The sequence below is a fragment of the Protopterus annectens genome, chromosome 7.part0 (genome assembly GCF_019279795.1).
Source record: "Protopterus annectens isolate FY-2018-M chromosome 7.part0, PAN1.0, whole genome shotgun sequence".
Lineage (NCBI taxonomy): Eukaryota > Metazoa > Chordata > Ceratodontiformes > Protopteridae > Protopterus > Protopterus annectens.
The window spans coordinates 1,288,277,445-1,288,297,537 of NC_056739.1; the positions used below are offsets into that span (position 1 = coordinate 1,288,277,445).

The 20,093-nt window shown below is 40.7% G+C and overlaps 1 protein-coding gene across 1 annotated transcript in view; it reads left to right on the plus strand.

Annotated features, from left to right (window-relative positions):
- Positions 1 to 376: 376 nt before the first annotated feature.
- TMF1 (TATA element modulatory factor 1) overlaps positions 377 to 20,093 on the plus strand; it is a 1,367,094-nt gene continuing 1,347,377 nt past the window's right edge. The window contains exon 1 of the mRNA XM_044076393.1: positions 377 to 442. Within this exon, the coding sequence (XP_043932328.1) occupies positions 377 to 442 (66 nt within the window). The remainder of the gene's footprint in view (positions 443 to 20,093) is intronic.

Genomic DNA, 20,093 nt, shown 5'->3' on the forward strand with positions numbered 1-20,093 from the left:
GAAAAAATGGAAGAATAATCTTTAAAAGAGAAGGTGCAAATTACACAGAAATAAAAAGCACTTGTGGGAACAGTACATGCAGAATAATGTTCAGGAGGAGGAGTGAGTTTTAAGGGAAGGCATGTTAAACTGTATATGAGGAAACTGAATCTCAAAGTATTTTTCAATGACAAAAATAAGGATGGAATCAATTCTGATAGAAAAGGCAATGGTATAAAATGGAAAAAGCCCAGTGACGTTTACCCACCTGAACACCTCACCCTGAGTTTATAAGAGAGGCTGCTATCCGCAAGCCTTTGGTAAACCACCTAGGAAGAAGTCAGCTAAGAGGCTGCTGTAAAAAAAAAATCTGTGCAAAGATAGGAACCACAGAATTATGAAGGTGGATAAGGAGGAGGCATTGTCCAGTACTCAGGAAAAAGAATCAACAGAACTTGTTCTGGTAATTGCAACACTGCTTTAGTGATATACTGTGCACAGTGTAATGGTTGCAGATACAGTCACTTATAACTGCAAGATTGAGGCCATGCTTGACTATAACAAGTTTTACAGTAAATGTGGTTTTAGCACTGTGAGCGTTGCTTATAATAATTTGAGAGAGCCCTTTGAATCCCAAAGCCCCATCAGAATATCTCTGATCCTCCCTTCAGACCAGTAGCGGCAAGTGGTGGTTCTATAACTGAGACAATATCCATCTACCTTAATACCTAGATAAAACCAATGCCAGAGACCAACAAATCATTTATTTTAAACTCTCTGGATTTTCTTGGTAAAATTAGGGATATTTCAGTCAGGAATTCCACAGTCCTTGTCACAGTTGACATGGAAGCACTTTGTGCTTCCACACAGCTACTGTATTCAAGGTGTAACAGAGGCATATGAAAATGACAGGAATATATTAACAGGCGAGACAGAAGTTCTAGGGAGGTTGTTGGCTATAACTATTTAACTACTTCATGTTTAACAGGTTTTATAGGCAGACTGCACTAATAGCTATGGGGGTGGCTATGGCCTCCAGCCTGGCTAATGTGGTTCTTGGAAAATGGGAGGAGGAGACAGTGTACCAAAGCCCCTATTTTGCATAGATGAAATGCTATCTCTGTTTCATTGATAACATCTTTGTCATCTGGGAGGAGAATGAAGCCACAAAGAACAACTTTTACAATCATATTAGTAATTCCATTAGCTTTCTGAGATTCACTCCTTCTCACAGCAAGACCTCTGTCAGCTTTTTAGACATAACCATATCCAAGGACACTGAAAACAAATGCCTCTCCAACAACCTGTTCAGAAAACCATCCAGGGTTATTATGCTGCTGCACAGTAAAAGCATGCATCCCCAGATCACCAAGAGAAACGCTGTAAAATCTCGGGGAATGAGAATTGGATGCATCTCCAAAGAGCTTAGAGATTTCATCACAAATATAATCAGCCTACACCAAGACTTCGTAGCTAGCGGGTATAGCAGTAGATTACTGAATTCCATCCTCAACCACATCAAAAGTTTAAGTGGCGGAGGACCCAATTTTGAGGGACCCCCCGGAGACTCCTAGGGCTGAACAGAAACCAACACAGGGATCCACAGGAGGGTTGAATGAAAAGAAGTATAGCACTCAGTTTGACAGTAGATTTCAAAATGGTCAGAAAAATCATGACACACAACTGGGTAATGATTGCAGGCAATAAACAACTGGAAAAAGTCGTAAGACCTCATCCTTGTTACGTTTTTAAGAGAGCCAGAAACATTAGGGACTGGGTAGAGTACAAATTCAGACCGGAGGAGGACAACAGAGGAACTTAGCCCCGTGGCCATTCTTTTTGCACTTCTTGCAAATACTTGAGCAACAAGGACTACTACTTCTATCCAGTACTCAGGAAAAAAAAATCAACAGCACTTGTTCTGGTAATTGCAACACTGCTTTAGTGTTATACTGTGCACAGTGTAATGGTTGCAGTTGTTTTATGTAGGGAAAACTGTGAACAAATTCAAAGTCAGGGTAGCACACCTCCTGTTTGACATCAGATTCCAGATCCTCACAATCCAACTAGCAAAGCACTGTTGGATTTCCCAGACCGTGGAGGTTTCCACTTCCACATCCTGAACAAGATCATTGCGGGTCCACTCGAAGGAAACAAAAGTGACATCCTAGGAAAAATGAAGTTAATAAACTGTTAATTTACCCTAATTTCTGCTGTTAGTATGAAAAAAGATGATCAAGAAATTAGATTTGTAAATCACTGCATCTACCATGGTATGGTTTATGTTGTGAAATAGTGACATGGGAAACGAGCCAGTCTGTTTATTTTATTAGTTGTGTTTTCTCTTGTTTTGTGATCTCTAAATGTTTACAAATCCATACAGCAATTGTCGTGTTTGAAAATGCTTTTTATCTCACAATGTGCACGGACTTAAACAGCAACTTTCAGTTATTGGAATTTTTTTCTACTACTTATTTGGAACTTGGGCCTTCTTTTTGATGTTAGGAGTAAAAAAAAAAAAAAGGAGGGGGGACAAGCACTAGCCTCTTAGTTTGATTGACAGCCCATACTGATTACGTCAGCTTCTTAAATCATCTAACCCCACCCCAGGCTCCATGGCACCACCCCCTCTCTCAGGAAATTGGTTAACTGCCTTTCCACCTGATCCCTCCCATTTTCTAGCTCTTTATTTAGCCAGGCACAGAGCTATCTAGCTTTCTTTTGCACCAACTTCAACATGTGGACCTTGAAGCAAGGAAAAATCTGAACAGAAGATCCCTCAGTAAATTAGACTGAAGAAGAAGCTTGACAGTGAAGACCCCAGACTAGAGTACCCATAGGCGGCAACCTTAGGTGTAGGCCAACTAGGAGGATGTCTAGTGCGACGCTCTAGCAGGGGCATTTTTCCAGTAATCTGGATGGTGTAGGTAGACCAGGATGGGGGCACAGGGTGGTATTGGGGGGGGGGCGCTGTGGAGACCTTTTGCCTAGGGCGCCAGTTGATCAAAGGCCGGTCCTGGAAGTACCATAAAACCATCCTCTGAGTCCAAGAGAATTCTCCCTCCCCCTGCAGCTATGCCCAGCAACCAGGTATAGATACTCTAGCCACTTGGTCTGCATTTAAAAACATTTCTGTAATCTGCAGTACAATGAAAATTGTTATCCCAGGGTACCATGCTACACAGCTATATTCTTTACACCATTGGCACAATTTGCCTGAGCTCAAAAAGGTGAGAGATTCTTATGTTTATTAAAGGTTTCTTATACCCTGTAGTTCACCATTTGGTAGATTTTCATTTCACCACTTGGTGAATTTTTATTCCATGGGCACAGAAAGCCTATACAAAAGTTTCTGAGGTGTGTTACTTTACTTAACTTTTTTCTTCTTACTTGAGCACATCCATGAGCTCTGTAAAAATGGGCAGTGTGACTTGTTTCCACTGTAAGCTGTTTCTCTGGATGCATGTACTGTTCAAAAATGAGAATCACCTAGTGTAGCTTTAAGTGACTATCTCCCCTGAATGTAAAAATGTCGGTCATCATCAGGAGAAACAATCATGTATATGAGCATCTTATAAGTAGGTAGTGTAAACATTTTTTTTTAACTTTTCATATTATACTTCAGGAGATATGAGTCTCTCATATTACTTGTGATAGACTATATAAAAAAGTTACGTAATGAAGCTTTTATAATTGGCTCCAAGGAATACGAGCCCCATAGATACATACAAAGTATTAAATGTTACAAAATAAACTAATAAAAAGTCTGGCCACATAAAAGCAGGCATTGTTAATGATCAAAGTGGAAACCACCATATTAGATGGACCTGATGAAGCTCTGGTGAAAGTGTTTTCTTAAATATAGTTCTATAGTGGTAGCTCATAGTAGGTTGTCATGTTTTTTATTTTTAATTTTTATCTTAAAAAAAATACTTTTTAACTAAGAATGAGGTTCCATAGGCTGCTGAGCTGGTAAACCCTCATGGGTCTTCAAGTAATAGTCAAATAAGGGACTAACCTCTAAGCTTTGGGACTGGCTTCTTATTTTTCCATCGCCAAGATTTTCCTCCAGTCAGCTCCCCTGTGCCCTCCCACCATTGTCTGTAACTGCCTTTAAATAATTGACCTGTTGAACGTAATGTATTAGAACAAGAACACTCATCCATGTACCTGCTTAACTGAATAAACTACTTGAAATTTCAAAAGGTTTCTTTATTTTCTCCTACAGGGAGGTATCAGAGAGAGAGAGAGTCTCCTAGATCTGCTAGCTAAAGTGATTTTATCTAGACTAATCCTTTGCACTCTTTTTCTTGTTAGTCATGTCACCCTCCAGGTCATAGGTGGTATACCAGACTTCGAAACCAAGTGGATAAAAAATGCCCGAAACACAGAACTAAGAAACAAAATAAAAAAGCACTTCAGGAAGGACAACCAGGATCCACCACTCCAACACTTTAACTCACAGAGTGCATTAATAATAAATCCAACAGTTAAAAACACACACCAGTGCTTGAGTTCACACTGTTTTTTCATCTTATAACAAAATTTCATTAGATGTGATTGTACCACCATATTACCACTTTATATATCAATTGAACCCACCAATAAACCAATCAGCAACACGGAATACACATGCAAAAAAAGAAATAAAATATATGTTTAACTGATAATAAAACCTTAATAAAAAGCTAAAAAAAAAAAAAATATATATATATATATATATATATATATATATGGATCTACTGCTTTTGGTCAAATTACATTTGGTTGAAAATTATTTCAGGCAGCCCACTTAACCGAAAATGCATTTCACTGAAAACCCATTTGGTCAAAAATGGAATATAGCCCCTGCCCCACTGCAGTGCGACCCTGGAGTGAGAATATAAAGTTAGGGGGGTGTGGGGGGCACAGCCCTACATAATTGCAGTGTATTCACTATTATATACTTGTGTATCCATTAAAAATACATTGAAACATATAACGTCAGTAAAAACTAGTTGCAAAATGTGGGGGGCTATGCCCCCCCCCCCAACTTTATATTCTCACTTTTGGCCAAATGTGCTTTCAATCAAATGTGCTTTCAGTGAAGTGGGCTGCCTGAAATCATTTTCGACCAAATGTAATTAGATCCAAAGTCTAAAAACATTAATGGTCAGGGGAAACATAATTATTTAAAAATTTATTAAATAATGTGCATATATATATATAGATATATATATATATATATATATATATATATATATATATATACACACACACTAGTGAATGGTGGACTGCATGTCTTCTATGTGTGGGGCTGGTGGGTACTGCGGGAATAATGATTTGGTCAGTTTCCATTTTTAGAATGTGGAACACTTGTTAATGGATAACAGCTAAATTCGCATTAATCGTACTTTGATTTAGGAAAGGGGTCCATTCTCCTCATGGTATTAGAAATCCAAAACATTTGGAGAAATTAAAAAAGAGGGAAGCTTACTTGATGGTTAAACAAACTTAATACTTTATATTTGCAGTGAGTTATTTTGATGAATTAATATGATTCGGTATTATGTATTAGTTAAAAAAATCTAACCCTGAACGTGTGATAGACACTTTCAATGTGTAACTGTAAGAAATGTGGACTTTGTGAGACTTAAATTGAGAAATGTTCTTGAGAGGTATACTGGTATTCTTAAAGTGAAAATACACTAGTAGGAACAATTCCCCCCTTCAGTCTTGACAGTGTTCATCCATGCAGAAGTCAGTTGTCTTGCAGCAAGCTTCTCTCTCTCCCTGTCTACGATAATACAGACTGCCAGAATTTTTAGTGAACTAAATAATCTAAGTTGATGTTTGCTTGTAAAATGTATTTTTACTGTTACCATTAAAACTGCGGTGGTGGTGCTGCGGTAGCGTTGTCGCCTCACAGTAAGACTTTGTTCTGTTCGATTCATAGGTTCATAGGTAGGTACTAGGCTATCTGCCCAAAGGCATTTATAAGCCTAGCCAGAATGTGTTGGCTTTCGCCTCCCCCTTAGATTAGTTCCCTGTGACTCTGTCCAGCAGAGCCATTGAAGATAGGTTCATAGGTTCATAGATTAGCACTAAGCTAACTGCCCTTGTGAGCCATTTCAAGCCTAGCCAATTATCCCTTGTGAGACTCAAACCCTGCACCTTGTGCTTGTAAGGCAAACACCTTAACCATTAGGCCACCCTCCCAATTCTCAGCTAAAGTGTCATCTGTATGGAGACATCCGTGAATGGGCGTACCTTCGTTGAAGGTTGTGCGTCAGAGCTGGCAACTTGGTACGTAAAAATCTACTGTCAATCATTAGCGGACCGGAGGTCCGCTGTGGCAACCCCTAGCCGGGAAAAGCCGAAAGATACAACAACGTGTGTGTGTAGATATATATATATATATATATATATATATATATATATATATATATATATATATATATACGTGTGTGTGTGTGTCTAACTGTTAAAATACTTCTTGTCCAACACTACCATTTACTGTCCAAATCATAAAATATCTGAAGTTTAGTTGATCTAAGCTTAAGAACTGGTGACAGGGAGATAGAATCATTTAAACCAGGGAACTTGTTAGCTTCAAGAACAATTTGCCAATACAGTTCCCTGTACTCCAATCTTGTCTCCCAAGGTCCACCCCTTACATCAAATGGCACTATTTCAATTACAAAAAAAATTAAATCTGCCCTCGTACAACTCAGGGCATGTTTACACAATGCATTGTTCATATTATTTTTCTTAATGTCATACCTATGTTCGTTAATTCTTAATCTAAATTTTCTTTCTGTTTTAGCTGTGTAAAATCCATCCCTTTTATTACATAAAGCGATGTACACCACTCCTACAGTATTACAATTTGCATACCCCTTACTTCTAATTAATCTTTCTCTACTACCTAAATGCAAACTATCACCCTCCTGTATGTACAGACACCGTGGACAAAAAGACAAAAGAAAAAATAATTTAGAACTAATTGTTAATGGACAGGGAAGGAATAATATGTTAAAGGAAGAAGTAAGTAGGAAAAGTGTTTTTAACCCTCCTTTGCACTCCCAATTAAGGAATTTTGAATTAATAGTTGAGAATAAACTAAGACGAGTGATAAAAAATATAAAATTACTTCTAATTTAACTGGAAAAGAAAGGGATTTATTATAAGAAGTCAGAAACAAATTATTAAGGGTTATAAGGGGGAGGGGTAGTGCTTATGGACAATACCACCTATGAGGGTAAAATGATGGAAATTTTGGAAGACAACACTAAATACATTAGTGTATCTCTGAATGAGATAAATATAAAGGAATCTTTGTTTGTCTGAATGATTTGTTGATAGAGGGACTCATCGATTTTGATATTTTCAAATATATACACATTGATAAACCTAGTGTCTCCTCTAGGTTTGGAATCCCTAAGGTGCATAAGGACATAAATAACCCCCCCAGACCTATTGTATATGTGGAAAGCTCCATTAGGGGCCCTCTGGCTAAATATTTAGATTCCAAACTAAAGAAATTTTCTATGATGGGGAAAATATTTTGAAATATTCCTGGGAATTGTTAAAAAAAAAAAAAAAAAAAAAAAAAAGTGGATGACAATTTATACACGGATAAATTAATTTTTATTATGGCAGATGTTGTAGATCTGTTTACCTCGATACCACATGATTTGGGGTTAGAATGGTTCTAGGAAGTTTTAAGTGCGAGCAGTGGTTTATCTTTTAACAAGTTTTGAACTTGTCTTGTTCTAATGGAGTTAATCTTAAAGAATAATTTTATTTTATTTCAAAGGTGAATTTTTCAAACAGCTCAAAGGTGCTGCAGTGGGGGCCAACTGTACACCCACTTATCTGAATATCATCCTTTCATATTGGGAGGAGAAATATGTTTGTAATTCAAATTTAAAGATTGTTGGAATTTGTACACACTCTTTTTGGATGATATTTGTTTATTTTGGGTAGATTCAAAAGAAAGGTTTTTAGAATTTTTAAATTATATATCCAACACTATTACTTTTTTAAGATTTACATATGAGGTAAAATATAACAAAATGAGTTATTTGGATGTTAGCATTATTAAAAATAATGGCAAGTTTAAATCAAAGGTACATAGAAAGGAGGCATTCTCAAATTCATACTTATATTTTACTACTGCTCACCCTTTTTATCAGAAGAGAAGGCTAGTTGGTTTACTATTAAAATTTCGAAACGAACTCCGTCGACTGTACTTTTGTCGAACATGGAAGTTCAAAAACGGTAATATCAATTACAAAAAAACAACCTAGGAATGGGTTTTAACATGGGTCGAGCTAGGGGAGATGTTTGTAGTTCGATATACCACTGAACACCTATCTCGACCCATGTTAAAACCTGTTCCTAGGTTGTTTTGTTGTCATCGATATTACCATTTTCAAACTTCCGTGTTCGACAATAATACAGTCGACTGAGTTCGTTTCGAAATTTTAATAGTAAACCTGGCTAGCTAAGGGCCAATTTGTACGGGTGAGCAGAATGATTTCGGAGGATGAGGATTTTAAGGGCGAGTGTCAATTTCTGATAAGTATGTTTAAAGAGAGAAGCTACCCTGTGACCTTATTGACAGAAGTTTATGAGGAGGTTCTGGAAGGGAGAAAAACAAAGTTTGCCAGTCTATTATGGATTGGGATAGATATTGTAACTCAGAATATTCCCAATATAGATGCAACTGATAAGGGTTATGAAGGTGCTTTGGTTATTACATATGACGGGGATGCTAGGTTGATTAGAAACACAATAGAAAAAGAGTGGGAGAAGTTTGCTAGTATTTTCGATCTAAACCCAGTTTTTGAGAAACCGTTTAAGGTTACATATAGGAAGGCTTTTTAATATTAAAAATATCTTGTAAAATAAAAGATTGAGCATACATTAAGCAAACATGGGAAGACAGGTACTTACAAATGTGGGGGTTGTCCACGGTGTCCGTATATAAAGGAGGGTGGTAGTTTGCACTTAGGTAGCAGAGAGAGATTAATTAGAAGTAAAGGGTATGCGAATTTGAAGTGTAGGTCAGCTAAAACATTAGATAGTTCATGATTTGGCCATTAGATGGAAGTGTTGGACAAGAAGTATTTTAACAGTTTTACACACACACACACACACAGGTATATATATATATATATGTATATATATATATATATGCGTATATATATATATATATATATATATATATATATATATATATATTTTTTTTTTTTTCCCATGCATATTATTTAATACATTTTTAAATAATTATGTTTCCCTGACCATTAATGTTTTTAGACTTTGGATATATTATTATAGATATTTTTAAATGTTTATTAACTTTTTATTAACAGTTAAACATATATTTTATTTATTTTTTGCATGTGTATTCAGTGTTGTTGATTGGTTTATTGGTGGGTTCAATTGATACACAAAGTAGTAATATGGTGGTACGTTCACATCTAAACGCAGTGTGAACTCAAGTGTTAGTGTGTGTTTTTAACTGTTGCATTTATTATTAAAGTGCTCTCTGAGTTGAAGTGTTGGATCCTGGTGGTCCAGATTAGCTCTGCTTTCCACTTGTGGAGTACATCTAGGAAGACCTGTCTGTTATGTACACTGCCTGAAAGGAACTAATCTACATAGTTGGCATGATCTGGTTCCTCCTTCATTGTTTATGCACTACATGACAGTAGTGTTGTCTGTGAAAACTTGAAGAGGACCTGGTTTCCAGAGGTGTGAGAAGACCTGAAGAGCTTGGATGAGAGCCTTCAGCTCTTTCAGACTGATGTGATCTTTTCAGAGTATGGGATGCCATATGCCCTGGACTTTGTGGATACCTGTTTGAGCCCCAAATACTTGTCCAAGTCATCTGAGTACAATTTTTGACTTGGAGTCTGTGATTTGAAAGGTAGCTGTGGATTGTGGTTCACCTGTGTCACCCACCATAAGATCTCCTTCTTGGGACAAGGTGTAAGGGAGATCCTTGTATCTAGTGGGTAAGAGGGTTGGGAACATAGAGTTTTCAGGTACCACTGAATTTTCCTCATATGTAACTTGGCCAAAGGTAGCATTGGAATGGTTGCTGCCATGAATTGCAGTGCTGTTAGAATTACGCCAGGCTGAGTGTGCCTTGAGAGAGATTAGGGACTGGAAGTAAACTGTAAAATTTTGCACCTTCTCCTGAGGTAAGTAGGTCTGCATCCTTTGGTGTCCAATCTGCAACCCAAGGAAGCAAGGTACTACGTGGTCTGGAGGGAGGATTTTTTTTGCTTGACTGCAAACCCCATCAGCAACAAAAGGTTGAAAGTGAACTGGAGTTGTTGCAGTAAGATCTGGGCTGAAGAGGCCTGGATCAGAAGCTCATTTAGAAAGGGGAAAATCTTAAGTCCCCTAGTCCTGTAAAAGGTTATCACTGGTGCTTGGCACTGCATGAACACTTTGGGGGCTAAGGAAAGCTCAGAAGGCAAAGTAGTAACCTGAAAGTGAAATGAGCTAGTGTAGAATGTCAGGAATGTCATTCAGAGAGGAGGTAAATGGGAATATGCAGGTAGGCATCTTTCATATCAAGACAGAATAGGAATGCCTGTGGGAGAATAAAGAGCCACAGGGTACAGAGGGAGAGCATTTTGAAAGTAGGCACTTTGAGAAATGTGTTCAGCAAAGAGAGATCCAGTATAGGACTTCATTGTCCTTCCTTTCTTAGGACCAGGAACAGTCTGGAGTAAAAACCTCTTCCCACAATAGAAGAGGCACTGGTTCTATCATGCCTTAGGCATATAGTTCCTGAAGGATAGGAGGAAGAAGCTTTAGATCTGATATCCTTCTCATTCTTCGGGTTATGGATCTGATCCTCATGTCCAACTTGGCCGCATATTGTAGACGTGGGATCCAACTCTCAAGCTCTTCCCTCTACCCATAATGCCTTAGTCTTCAGAGCCTCAGCGCTGGACAGCTTGGGTCTGGTTCCATCCTCAAGGCATGACTCCAGTAGGAGTTGTGATCTACCTTTACTGGAAGTCTTGGCTCCGGTGCAGGTGGCCACAGCTTCTCTAGGTCCATCTGCCCTCTAGGTTGTGGAAAGGGTTTTTTCTCTTCCTAGAGAACCAGTTTCTCATCTCTTGGATCCACTCACTATTCGTTCCTCGTTTCTGAGCTCTCCATCTAGCTTCCAGTCAGTTCCCATAGAGGAACTCTCCCTCTCATCAGATACCTCCCTTGAACATCCCCCAGAGGCGGAAGAGAACGTAGAAGAGCAGGCACATAGATTCCTTGCCAGAATCTCTCACGGAGGATCTTGTTTTTGATGAAGGAGAAGGGTCCCCCAGATCACCATCACATGATGTCTCCTTTGGAGACATATTATAAATTCTCAGGCAGAAAGGTGATTGTCTTCCGATAATCCTTCTCCAGAGGAATCTGTATTTTTGGAAGGTTTTGTTTCTGGCCCATCTACGTCTTGGGTTACCCCCCCCCCCAAGTGGATGAACTCCTTGATTTTGTTTCCAGCTGGGCATGGAAGAAGCTGGATTCCATTGTGCCCATTCTAAGATTACCTGTCAAAGTTTCTCCTAAGGATAGACCCCACTTGGGCAAAGGAGTCCTAGTAGATGCTATGGTGGTGGCGGCAGCTTCCACTAAAAAAAACTAGCAGATCCGAGCTCGACTGTCCATCTGCCAAGCAGAGACTTTAGGGCGTGGACAGATTCAGAAAGTGAGTCTTTGCCTCAGCAACTTTCACCTTGAGTTATCTTAACTACCTTACACATTTCACAAGATTACAGAGAGAAATTCTCTCTTTCTGATTCAATTTTGGCAGAGGATTTCAAAAGATCGTCCTCTCAACTGACCACTCTTTTGCAGTTTCCAGCATTCCATGAGGTTGATCTTTTACGCCACTGAAGGCACCTCATGGGCTGCCGATTCAGGCATTGCCATAAGGAAACATGCCTGGATGCGACTTGTGGAGCCTTTCAAGATGTCTGTCATCAACAGTCCCTTTGATAGGACATCCTTATTTGGTCCATCAGTAAAAGAAACAGTTACCCACAGTGAACAAAAAGCGAAGACTCTGTCTGCTGTGGGAATCAAGTTTTCTACTCCTCAATGAACCTTTTCTAGAAATCAAAGAGGCAGTAAGAAAGTGTGGTTCCACAAATTTCAGGAACCTTTCTAAGATCCATGCAGGTTCAACTCCTTCAGAAACATGGGAGGCAGTTCCAATGGTAGACATTGCCGTAGAGGCAAAGGAGGCCCGCAAAAATCGAGGTTTCACGATTCCTTTCTGGACAGAACCTTTCAGCGCTTGTAAAGTGCCGCCCAACTGCCCACATCTGGAGGCAGTCGAGCGATGATTGTCCTTGCACCCAGACGCCCGGACAGATTTAACAGAAAATTCCTGAGTGCTAAGAATAACATCCAGAGGTTGTTCCATATCATTTTTCCAACTGTCTGTCTGCAAAAGAAAGAAGCTTCCTGCCATTCCACCCAGTCAGAGGAAGGCAGCAGTACAAGAACTTCAAAAGCTACTAGACAAAAGAGTCTTCCAAGAGGTCCCACCAGACCAGATAGGATTGGGAGCTTACTCACGCTTCTTTTTAGTGCCCAAAAAGACAGGGAACCTCAGAACAATTTCTGATCCATGCAAATCGAATTTGTACTTGAAAAAATTAAAGTTCCGAATGTTTATGGTATAGGCCATTCTGCCATTTCTTCCCAAGGATGATTGGATGTGCTCTGTAGATCTTCAGGATGCATGCTAACACTTCAAAACAGACAGGGGATCCTGAAGACACTTACGCTTTTGGCTGGGAACTGATCACCAGTTCAGAGCCCTATCCTTTGGACTCACCATGGCCCCCAGAGTGTTTACAGTATGTATGGCATTGGTGGCCACTCACTTGAGACTCAAAGGATTCCACGTGTTTCCATTTCCAGATGACTGGCTCCTCACTGGCCTCTCCATACATCTCCTTCAACAGTCCAGGGACTGTTTGCTTTAGATTTGTCAGTCACTGGGAATAACGGTCAGTTACTCCCAGTTTACTCCAAATCAAACCTAACACCATTACAGAGCCTGGAGTTTTAGTGCACATCTAAACACGACAACGCACATTGGATCCTTACTAACTCATCACATAGACACACTGATCTCAAGTTCATCAGATTCTTTTCTGCCCATGTCCTTCAACCAGATTTATTCTTCAAGCACTGGGATCTATGTCAGTAGCAATAGTTCGGTTCCTTTAGCAAGATTCTATGTGTGTGTTGTTCAATGGACTCTAGCCACTCAATGGTCTGTTTTTAGACAACCTTTGGTGAATCCAGTCGGATGACATTTATCTAGGTCAACCTTTTGTTCTACCCCCCCCCCCCATTGGCCATGGTGACAACGGATGCTTCCCAATTGGGTTGGGGGGGCATTACTTGGAAAGGATAGTCCAAAGAATGTGGTCACCTCTAGAGACCAACTCACATATCAGTATTCTAGAGATGAGAGTAGTCCTGTTAACATTGCAGGCATTCCACAATGCTGTTCCTCTAGGAACTGTTGTGATTCAGACTGACAACATGTCTGTTATCTGGTACATTAACAAACAAGGGGGAACCCAATCTTATCCTCCCTGCAGGGAGGCTATGAGAGTGTGGCAATGGGCAGTCTCCATCAGCCGCTTTCTAATGGCAGTGCACATTCTGGGGAAAACCAATATTTTAGTGGACAAATTAAGCAGGTCTGTTTTAATGCCTCACATGTGATCTTTCAGGCAGTCAGTGGCAGAAGAGATTTTCTGTGTTTGGGGCCAACCTTGCTGCAATCTCTTTCTGTCCCGCATCAAAAAACAAGTGCAGCAGGTATTTTGCTCTGATCCCCCTTCATTGGGAGTCACTGAGAGATGCTGTAGTTTACGTGTGGTCTCCTTTATGTTTACCCTCCAGTTCCTCTGATTCTGAATTCCTACAGAAAGCAACCAGGTTGAAGAGCACAGTCATCCACATTGCTTCCTACTGGCCTCGGCAGGTATGGTTCCCCTTACTTTGGTCTCATCTTAATTATCCTCCATGGATACTGGACCCAATTCCAGATCTCCTCACTCACCACTCAGGAATGAGCCATCCCAGTATCCCAGCCATCAAACTGACCGCATGGTTTCTCCACTTCCAATGACTGTCAGACAGCCCGGGCTTTCTTTTCCATTATATTTCAGTATATCTACCTTGCAAAATGACTCCACCATAAAGGTTTCCAAGAGCAGATGGAAAAGATTTTCCCTTTGGGCTTTGAGAAATTACGTTGGCCCTTTTTCTGCACGAGTTTCTGTTGTTGAATTTCTGGCTGTTCTTTTTAAAGAAGAAGCTATTTTTTCTACGATTAAACTCCAGTTAGCAGCCATTTCAACTTTCATACAGGAAATGCAAATTATTCCTTGACTTCTTCCAAGTTATGTAAAGCCTTTCTAAAAGGAGATTTTCTACATAGACCATCAGTTAAGGACTCTTCACCTCCCTGGGATCTGACTGTAGTACTGCAAGGCCTAATTCAAAAACCATTTAAATCTTCATCAAAAAATGATTTTTAAGAATTCTGTTATAGAAAACAGCCTTCTTAGTAGCTATCACTTCTGCAAAAAGAATTTCTGAGCTCCAGGCTTTCTCATCAAAGGCTCTCTACATTATTTTCCATAAAGACAGGGATACTTTATGAGCAAACCTTTCTTTTTAACGTAAAATGAATTTTGAGTCTAACACTAATCAATCCATTCATTTACCTGTTTTCTTTCCAAGTTTTTCAAACAAAGACGAATACATGCTACATCTCTTAGGTGTGCACAGACAAGTACGTTTTTACCTACACAGAACCAAACAAATCAGATCAGCTATTTGTTTCCTTTTCACCAAAAAGATTGGGTTGTCCAGTTTCTAAAGTTACATTAACTAAATGGATTACAGATTTCATTTCTTGGATATAATCTCAACAAGGCATTTCCCTACCACCAAAAACCCACTCAGCTAGATCCATGGCCAATTCATTCATCCCTTTTGGTCAAGCACCTCTAATGATGATATTTGTGCTGCCGCCACTTGGTCCAGTACTTATACCTTTGTTACTTATTACAAATTGGATGTAATATCCAGAAGCAGAGCTGCCTTCGGCTTAGCAGTTCTCTGAAATATCCATCCACGAGGGCCACCCATGATCAGTGTAGCTGGGGATTGTGCCCCATTCTTTGAGGAAGAATGAAAAGGACAACATTAGATTTAAAAGTTATGTACTCACCATAACTAGGCATCTGTGTTGTCCATTTTCATTTTTCCTCAACTTCCCCCTCATCCATCCCCCTTCCTAAAATCTTCTGGAGGAACCTATTGGATTATTTATTGGAACTTATAGTTCCAGATTTCAGCCGTGTTCTTTTAGCTATCCCTTTTCTTATCTAATTTATGGGGATTTTATAGCAACAAACTCAATCTGAGGTGTTGAGGGTGGACTAGGGCAGTATGGGTAGAGGAAGGAGTTCGAGAGTTGGATCCAAAATCTATAGTATGCAGCAGAGTTGGATCCAAGAAGCAGATCTATAACCCATTCATTGAGGAAGAATGAAACTGGACAACACAGATGCCTAGTTATGGTGAGTACATAACTTAATTTATTGTTGGGTGGAGGGGGAATACCATTCAAGGGAGAAGTTCCTTCCAAGAGAGAGTAATGCTTTTTATGATGGATACTACCCACTTGGTTGTGATAATCTTTTCCCAGTTTGAAATGGAGTGAGAGAGACTTTTGAGAGGAATAGGGTAGGACCAAGGGGGATGGTACTTGGAAGATAGTCATAGTGGCTTATCTGAGAAGGGAAGCCTCCTGGATCTAGGGTCCCTCTCAGCTTTTTCTGGAAATCTCTTTCTTGTCGCCTTCCTGTACTTCTTGGAGGGGGGGGTTAGGTTCTGTTTTAGCAAAAGACATAGGCTTGGCTGGATGGTTCCTCTGGGATCTAAGTACAGTATTAAACAGGATTTGTCTGCAGTCTTTCATAGTTTTACCTTGTTCTCGGAAGGTTTTGAATAAGTTAGCTCTGTGGTTTGAACAAAAGATTTTTGTCCGAGGGTGAATCAGTGAGCTTAGCTTTGAAGTCCTCATGCATGGGCTTGTTGCTCAACCATGCATGTCTGTGGATGGCAATACCAGTAACAGCTGCTTTGCAGGAGGCCTCAACAGCATCATAACTACATTTTTTTACTTCGTCTGGCCACCTGAGTGATCTGATTAACCAGGGACAGAATTTGTTGCTTAAACTCTGTAACCTGTGAATCCACCACTACCTTGTTCAAACTATTAAGAATAGTCAAGAGGTGTTTGGTCATTTGGGTGTGGTAGTTTGAAGGCTAGAGTAGACGTAGTATAGACCTTTTTCCCCCACCTAGCCATGGCCCTGTTGTCCTTGACTGAAGGATGGGTATTAGCATTAGGGAGCAGTGTAGAAGATTTATCAGAAGACAGAGATACAGTTGAGTGGTCAGTCACATGGATCTTATGGAAGAACTTAAGCTCTTTAGTACTTTATAGAATTTATCAGGCCTTTTGGGAGCAAGAGGCTGCAAGTCTGGAGCACATACAGTCTGTTCATAAGGGTGACCAACTTTTTGTGCTCCCCCACTAAAGGTCATGGAAGCAATAACATCAGTAAACAATGTGTATCTCTGGAGGAATTTCTAATTTTATGGGGTTTTGTGTAACAGACATGGTAAAACATTAGTGAGTGTACTATAAAAGTACATTCTACCAGAGCTGTTGCTGCTTTCTATTGAATTGCTACTTGGCATGATAGTTTTGTAGCAGTGGCTTCATAACCACGCTTGCATACCTTTGCAAAGGACTACGACTTGACTGCTACTCTGTGATGTAGGTCTTTCAGTAGGGTCATAGTGATCAAGTTATGTTCCTTTCAGGCAGCCAGTAAGGAGATAACACGGGTACTTTATACAGTCATTTCCTGCAGTCAGACCTTAGCATATTATCAGACTCAAAAGTTATGGCTACTTAACTATAATGCTAGATATTTGAGTTGTACTTCACTGTAGGAATGTCTCATTCGTCTTTCCCCCCTGCATGGCATTGTAACTTTCACTTAGTCTACAGCTGGAGAGGCAGGAGGGGGAAGTTCATTATGGGGTGGCTGTGGACTGAGCAGCCTCCTTACAAAGTTTTATGTGCCACTTGGTCCTAATACTTGTGACATAAGCCCTGCCAGTTCCTGCAGCAAGTCCAGAAGTCCAGTGTTATGGTAAATACCTATAACTTTTGCTTGTTCAGCACATTTATTTCAACAGCAAACCACTATGCTGGTCTTGAGGAGCATCCTTTCTTTAATAAACCATTTGCCTCTAATGGATGTCATCAGAAACAAAGGATGCATCCTTACACATTTTTTGTATGTTTGTCTTTAAGGAAATACTGGAAGTTCCAAGTTACTTAGTTCCATTTCTAGTCTTCAGCCTTTCCTTTTGGTCTGTCGTCAGGTTTGAGAATGTTCGTTGAGTGCTAAGTCAAGTATTTGCCACGTTGAAAACTCAGCAGTTTAAGTATTCCCATGCCTCGATGACGGTCTGCTTATTGCTAACTCAGCCATACTGTTGTGCAACTCTTTCCAAATGTTACAGTTTTTTGTCATATTTAGAAATCACAGTGAACTTACACATATTCCAGTGTACCCCCATTATAAAAGACTCAGTGTCTGGGAAAATTACTGAACTGCTTATGAAAAGTGAAAAAGACCTTGATTTCCTGATCTTCATGACAGATCTAGCCATCTCCCATGTACATTAACACCATCTGGTGTTGGAGTTTTTGTCTGTTTGCATTCTGATAGTGCTCAGTGCTCAACTTCATATGAAAAAAGCTCAGCAGTTAGTAAACCCTTGTGATGTCAAGTTGCAAATCCATTGCAACAAGAAGTCTCAGTTTTACTTGTAATCAAAAAGATCTCTTCTGATTGGCAAGCTTCCAGATTTGACTGTGCGTGTATTTCACCTGCTGATGTCCTTCAAGAATGCAACTGCAGTCATAACATATGGGTTGTCCTGCCTCAGGCAGCCCTCGGTCGGCCGGATTCCAAAGTCTGGGTCCGACATCGGCTGATGTCGCATTTCTCTCCGACGTCAGAGCGGCTGGAGTATATAAGCATCAGCCGACACCATCTTCTTCAGTGTTTCTTGCCACGCGGTGCCCGAAGCAGAAGCAGTTCGCAAGTGCCGGTCGGTCAGCTCCTGTATTCTTCGTAACCGAAGTCATCAAAAAAGCTAAGTACCCCGTTGGGGACCTTTTCTTGCCTCAGCCGATGTCAGAAATTACTGAAAAAGTAAATAATTGTTTGTCTTGTGGTAAACAAATACCTCATAAGGATTTCCACTCTCTCTGCCTTCCTTGCCTTGGCCCAGACCACGACGTCTCGGCCTGTGCCACCTGTGCTCGCTTCAACAAGCGCACTCTCAGGCGCCGGGTGGAGTTCGCTGAAGAGTTTTTCGCCGAAAAATGTGATTATACAATGCCGTCGGAACAACCGACAACGCAGACTCCTAAGAAACGAAAAGACCGGGACCGACATCCTCGGCCCACGTCTTGCACTGACACCACGCCAAAACTAACCGCGAGTGAACCGGTTCCCTCTGAGGCAGTTATTCCACCGCTCCAAACCGAAGACACCGCATTACCGATACCTCCGATACCGGAGGCCACTCCAACGCCAGTTATTGATTTTCCTCCGGATACCGAAACCGAGGAAATGCCCGAGACCATTGCTGTTGATAAGGTCACCCCTGCACGTGGAGCGGCTAGGCCTCCCATGTCCATGTCTATCAAGGCCTACACACGTGCCAAGGCAGCCAGCAAGTCCAAGCATCTTTCTGCTAAAACATTACCTCAGCCTACTCCTGAAACTCAAATCATGTCCATGGCCGCAGATTTAATTTCCCTGATCAGAGGCTCCCAGGCCCATCCTGAGAGAGGATCCCAGCCTCCTCCTGATAAGAGGCCCAGGGTTGAACCCTCTGACCCTCTGCCTTCAGATGAAGATTCTGAGGACTCTGATCACTCTGAAAGCCAGCAAGAGCCCTTCCAGACCTATGAGGATTCAGATGCAGAGGACTCCATTCCCTCGGCCTCTCCTCCTGAGGATATTTCTTTTGGGGAAGTTCTGCATTCCATGAGGGAGCATTTTAAGTGGCAAGGCCAGGAATTTCCTGATTCCAGAAAGCGCCTTCGAACCTTCCTCAAAAAGCCTCAACACAGACCCTTAGCTATACCTCCTGTGCTTGATGTTTTGGATGACCTATACTCTGACTCAAGTGTTACCCCTGATACTCTTCCTCCTGCTCCTGTCAAGCCTGACAGATACTATAGGGTCCCAGAAACCCATTCTCATTTATTTAGGGCCCATGCTGTTGATTTAGGAACAATTTCCCAGGGGCCTAAAGGGGTTTCAGCTTCCACCTCCAAAAATCCTTTGCCTTCCAACAGGGAAGCAAGGTCCTTAGAGAGATGGGGGAAGAAGGTCTACACCTCTACTACTTTATCTATGAGAGCTCTCAATTGTCTCTTTCACATGTTTCAATATCAGGATTTCCTGTTAGATGATTTACAGAAAAGTTTAGCCTCTCCTGAACCTTTAGATAGGAAGTCTTTGCAGGAGGCTGTGCATAACTCTCAGCAGGTTAGCAATCATTTTTTACAGTGTGGATATGATGCTTTGGAGGCTTCATGTAGGGCAGCTATGACAGGGGCGGTCATTCGTAGACATGCATGGCTAAAAGAACAACCTTTACCAGATCATGTTAAGTCAAAACTTCTTGATGCACCCTTGGAAAAGAACAAGCTTTTTGGTGCTAATGCTAAAGATGTGTTAAAGTCCATTGAGGAAAAAGCCAAGTCAGTTCAGACAGTCAAGGATTTCCTCCAGGTTCAGCCACCCAGATTCAGCAGGAACTGTCCTTCTAAAGACTGGTCCTTTCCTAATCCTGAAAGGTTTCAAAGGGGCAAAAACAGGCGTGCCCGAGGAAGAGGACAATACAGAGGATCCTGCAGGGGATGACAATGGCAACCAACAAACCAAAGAAGTGGC